Source organism: Oryza sativa, chromosome 4 (genome assembly GCF_034140825.1).
Source record: "Oryza sativa Japonica Group chromosome 4, ASM3414082v1".
NCBI classification, from domain to species: domain Eukaryota; kingdom Viridiplantae; phylum Streptophyta; class Magnoliopsida; order Poales; family Poaceae; genus Oryza; species Oryza sativa.
Genome location: NC_089038.1, coordinates 32,222,171 through 32,227,457, shown reverse-complemented (window position 1 = coordinate 32,227,457; position 5,287 = coordinate 32,222,171). Strand labels below are relative to the sequence as shown.

At 40.7% G+C, this 5,287-nt stretch overlaps 1 protein-coding gene across 3 annotated transcripts; it reads left to right on the top strand.

The window, feature by feature from the left end:
- Positions 1-596: 596 nt before the first annotated feature.
- On the top strand, positions 597-3,402 carry LOC4337052 (autophagy-related protein 8B-like). Of its 3 annotated transcripts, XM_015781608.3 has the most exons (7): positions 617-721; positions 830-846; positions 953-1,000; positions 2,068-2,123; positions 2,213-2,265; positions 2,839-2,957; positions 3,103-3,371. In XM_015781608.3, exons 3-7 carry the CDS (start codon positions 964-966, stop codon positions 3,195-3,197), a joined length of 360 nt encoding a protein of 119 aa, XP_015637094.1. In that variant the 5' UTR covers positions 617-721; positions 830-846; positions 953-963; the 3' UTR covers positions 3,198-3,371. The 3 variants fall into 3 exon arrangements, with proteins under 3 accessions (NP_001406820.1, XP_015637094.1, XP_066165297.1); NM_001419891.1 differs by having other exon boundaries at positions 597-846; positions 3,103-3,402; XM_066309200.1 differs by lacking the exon at positions 830-846.
- The last annotated feature ends 1,885 nt before the right edge of the window (positions 3,403-5,287 follow it).

Genomic DNA, 5,287 nt, shown 5'->3' with positions numbered 1-5,287 from the left:
TATTGATTTGATGAAACTAATTTAGTATTATAAAGAGGGTGTGATCGGTACCCTCTTTTCCCAACCCCTCTCTCTCGTTTTCCGCACGCACGCTTTTCAAACTACTAAACGGTACGTTTTTTTTGCAAAAAGTTTATATACGAAAGTTGCTTAAAAATTCAAATTAATCTTTTTTTTTAAAAAAAAATAGCTAATACTTAATTAATCACATGCTAATAGATCGTTTCGTTTTTCGTGCGGAAAGGATTAGTTCCCATCCAAACACAACCTTAGTCAAACTTGAAACAGTTTAATATTGACTAAAGTCAAAATATTTTATAACCTGACACAGAGGGAGTAGCTAATATAAAGGAAAAACAACTCGTATATTACTGCTTGTACTCGATGTAAATTTCATAACGACCTTATACATTACTACCTCGAAACATTGTTCATGAATTAACGTAAGTCACAATATTATTCTCTTAAGGATTACAGAAGCCTAAGTTTTCTTGGAGGAAACGTAGAGGAGTTTTTAATCAAGGTTTCCTTTTCGTTACGTTTCGTGCGCAGCGCGTCCAAGTCGTATAACCTTTTCGTTACTTAAAAACCAACGCAACCCCACACCTTTTCTCCTACCCACCACCCGTCTCCGCAACCCACACATCTCCATTGCGCCAAGGAAGAAGAAACCCTCCCCCTCCCTCTCCCCAATCCAATCCAATCCAATCCGGCGAGTCGCGTGAGTTTCCGCTCCCCTCTTCCGTCGATTCGGCATCGGGTTCGCCGATCAGGGGGGCTTCCTTGTCCGATTTGGTGGTTGATTCGTGTTTTTGCTCGTGTTCTCCAGGACCAGCTCAGTCTCTCGTAAGGGTTTGATCGAGTTGTTGTGTTTCGTTGCGCGATTGGCTTCGATCGGTGTGTTTCTGGTGGTTAATTTTTTGGGGGGCGCTGATTTGGTGATTGTGTGCAGGAAGGAGCGCCATGGCCAAGAGCTCGTTCAAGCTGGACCACACGCTCGGTCGGTTTGTTTTCTTATCGTGTTCCTCTTTTTATTTTTTCCTATATGTGCTTTAGTAGTGTGGCTGCGATGATTGCGTGTTGGGTTTATTTGTTCGATAATTGATTGAATGTGTGCGAAGACGAGAGAAAGAGACACAGGAATATGTTTTTTCCCCCGGTTTAAGGGGATGGCTTACCAAAACATCTGAATGTGTGTGGTAGCAACTGTTTATTGAATTGTGCATGTTCTGTGCGAATCTGGGAGTAGGAGTAGGTTGCGATTGCTACAAAGTTGTGTGACTGATTTGAATTTGGTAGTAATAATAGTAGTACATGCCTTTTCATAATGGGAATAGTAGGTTCTGTGCGGATGGATAGAGGGATGGTTAATGGGGAAAATATGTCATCATTACTGATGAATCAAATTATAAAGAGCCTCAATGTGTCTATCTGAATTTCTGATACACCAGTTTTAACTATTATGTAAGGCTGTAAAACCCAATATCTCTAGTATTGTAGACTATAAATTAACAGTTGACCTGACAATCCAGCATCATTAGCTGATTCTTTGATTTGTTTTTAAGACTTATGTGGTCTTGTTCCTTTTCTGATGGATCGTATAAGGAATAGACTTTCCAATTCAATCACCCAACACTTTATGCTTGAGAACATGGTTTTGGTAGTCTATTGCATGTTTAGGGGTTGCTGTAAATCCTGCCCAATCTTCTGTGAAAGGGCCCTGATGTTTAGTATCATGCTTTTTTTCACTGAGTTATTTCTTCCTGTCTAATTTTTTATCTTTTACCTTTTGTGCTTGAACAATATTTAAGTTGATTAATGTGTGTGCCAACATGATAGCATAGATTCCTTTTTTGAGAAATAGACAGCATAAGTATTGCACTTTTTTGGTTGCCCTTTCTTGTAATCACTCTGTTATTATAGTTTTCTCTACAGTGATTTGAAATCTCTGATTTCTCGTTCTCCATCTTCTACAACCTTGATTTATGTATACATTTTAGAGATGTTTCAGCCTTTTAGTCAGTTCATAATAACCAAAATCTTGTTCTTCTTGTGCATGTATTTCAGAGAGGAGGCAGGCTGAGGCTAACCGTATCAGAGAAAAGTACAGTGACAGAATTCCTGTAAGCTTGCTCTTCATATTGCTCAGTTATGTTGTTTCCTTCATTGTGGTTTTTTTGCTCTAATTTGTTACATATCTAATGTAATGTAGGTGATTGTTGAGAAAGCTGAAAGAAGTGATATTCCTGACATCGACAAGAAAAAGTCAGTTTCCAAGCATTTACGAAACCATAGCATTTAGATTTTTATTTAGTTAGTCTATTGAACCGCTAAAGGAAGGAATATTGTCTTTAATTGCTATCAAGTAAATGCTAGTGGAGGACTTCAGGTGTTCAGATGATAGCAACTAGTAGCTCTTGCCATTCATTTATCCTTATCTAGGACTGCATTGATGCAATGGTATTGCTTGTGGGTCCTTTGGGGGCATATTTCATTTTATTATAATTGTTTCAAGGACTTAAAGTCATGATTAACGGTGTCCTATAAACTTTTTTGGTACTAGCAGTACAGCATCATTACAGTACTTGCATCACATTAAATCCTTTATGCTCTTTTTAGTTAAACATGTAGTAGTATTTACTATTTATCACTGTAAAGTCCTAACTCTATGTTCCAAAAGCAGCTGACTGTGTTTCAATTTATTATTGCAAGGATGCCGGTATGGCTATGGCATTCAAGCTCGAAACTTTTGTTGCTCTGAAACTTTAATACATGTTACATCAAGTATCAATCAATATTACCGTATCATCCTTAGTAGCTTATGATTTTCTAATATAGGTACCTGGTCCCTGCTGATCTTACCGTTGGGCAGTTTGTCTATGTTGTTCGGAAGCGGATCAAGCTCAGTCCTGAGAAAGCAATCTTCATCTTTGTGAAGAATACTCTTCCACCAACAGGTCTGAAAATCCCTTGAATCATTTTCCTTTGAAAACACAAGGACTTTGGTCGAATAGTATACTACTGCATGGTTTATGATCCCAGTATCTCAAAGAACCTGCATGGTTCATGTTATCTCATTTCATCACTTTGTTGGATTTGCAGCTGCTCTGATGTCCGCAATTTACGAGGAGAACAAGGATGAGGATGGGTTCCTCTACATGACCTACAGTGGCGAGAACACCTTTGGGCTGCTCTAGGCGCGGCAGCAATATCGCTCTCAACTCCTGTAAATAAGACTTGCCAAACAAGTGTATATTCTTTGCTTACCTCGTGGCAAATCTTTAAACTCTAATAGTAGTAATGCCAAGATCCTCTCAGTTGTTCTGAACATATATACGCTGCTTGATAATACTCCCAAGTAATTGTGGCTCTGGTGAATGTGTTCTCTTGTGGTCTCTTAACTTTTACCGTTGCTGTGACGAGGTCAATCTAGATCTCAGTGTGTCATTAATCTGGTTGCTGTTGCCGCTTTATTGCCTGCCTGCCTGGCTCTACCGACAGCAGCAGCAGCTGCTGATGGAAAAGGTCGCCGGCACGAGGTCCTTAAATTTACTGCGTTTGGGTTCTGTTGCTGGTCGCAGAGCCTGGATGGTGGTTCTTCATCCTGGCACTGGCATTCAATGTGTGCAGTGTCAGGATGAAGCTGCGCCGCGAGCAGGGAATCCTGATTGTTTTTTCCTGGGGTTTTGTAGGGATCAATCTGCTGCATCGATCTTATTTTTGGTTGCTCTTGCCTGTGGCCTGGGATGATGGATTAATATTGGAATGTATATTAGCTAGCTGCTGTGTGCTTGATTTGTTGGCCAAGTAGAAGCAGAAGAGAACAATGCAGGAAGCGATTCAATTTACAACCAACTGTGTTTTGGTCAAGTTGGGTGGAGTGCAAAATTGTGCTTGTTTCATTGTTAACCTTTTTTCTCTTTTTCTTTTCTTTTTTTTTTTGGCTTCCAAGCTCGTGAATTGGGCAAGTCATGTCCGTTGTAGCTTTTTTTTTTTTTTTTTTTTTTTTTTGAAAACAATGTCCGTTGTAGCTTATCAAACATCAATGAGGTGTGTTCCATTTTCACAAGAAACTCACCCATCAATGGAAGCCTAGGACCCTAGGTCCTACCGATAAGCTAAGAATAATGTGAGAGCCGAATCCTTTTCCTTACCAACCCCAGACTATTAGTTGTCACTTTAGTAGTAATTAAGAGTAAGCAAGCCAGAATCAGAAAACTTAAATTAAAGCTGGCTGGGGCTTGCAAGATCATTCATTCATGCTAAGCATGATGTCTGCGTGCTACACATGCGTTCGTACGTATATATATGGACTGCAGATCATTCATTGCCGCTACTCCAGTTCTAAACGTACACGATGCATGGCCAGTACGTATACAGTATACTGTATACTGCATTTATGAACGTAGCGCTGCATTGCTAGCTAAAGCTCGCAATCACTGAAAGCGCCATCACGAAAAAACTACAGCTACTTCACTGTAGACATGTATTCTTTCAGAAAAAAAAAGAGATAATTAATCATATTTCGCCCGTGAGATTGCCAGCGATAAAGGTTCATATGCATGATGAACTGATTCCCTTTGTCGATCCACATGCCTAAAGAACATTATGAGAATTATCTATGCACAGATATCGCTGACGACGAAAAATTGTTTCAGACCAAATCGCCATTGGTTTGGCCACTGGATCGATCAATCTCCCCGTATCATTGCCATTTTGACTCGATTATCGTTGTCGACATGGCCATATATGCAGAGACATCAAACTCATATATATGTCGTGCATGCCTGCCTGCCTGCCGTTTACATAATTAATTGTACTGCGTGTTGTTGTTGGCAGCAGCAGCAGCCCATGGCGTCACGCAACACGCACCGGCCAAACACTTCATCAATTCACGGATGATGGATGCACATATGGTGGTCGTCGTATACTCCGATCCTGACTACACGCCCGCCTTCATCGATCGCTTCAAGAATTTAACGGCAATTAATTTCCCTTTTCAAGCATTCTACTACTAGTACGTACTACGCAGAATCACTGAGATCTGATCGATCAGTTCTTCTTCTTCTAGCTGCTGCAGCAGCACAGCTCATCAGAGATGATCAGAATTCAGAAGACATTGGTCGTCGTCGTCGTCGTCAACGACGACGTAGTACAAAGACTAGCCGGTTCCTTGGAAGCCAGCCATTGCCGGCAAACGACGCATCACACGGCACTACTCCTAGCTAGCCATTGGCGTCACGCGAACCTGACGCAACATAAGAAGCGATCGAGAGATGGATGCATG

Bases quoted from the DNA above. Each gene is read 5' to 3' on its own strand.
- LOC4337052 (NM_001419891.1), top strand. From the start codon at position 964: ATGGCCAAGAGCTCGTTCAAGCTGGACCACACGCTCG. The intron at 2,124-2,212 runs GTAAGCTTGCTC...AATGTAATGTAG, and splicing joins AGTACAGTGACAGAATTCCT to GTGATTGTTGAGAAAGCTGA. The intron at 2,958-3,102 runs GTCTGAAAATCC...TTGGATTTGCAG, and splicing joins GAATACTCTTCCACCAACAG to CTGCTCTGATGTCCGCAATT.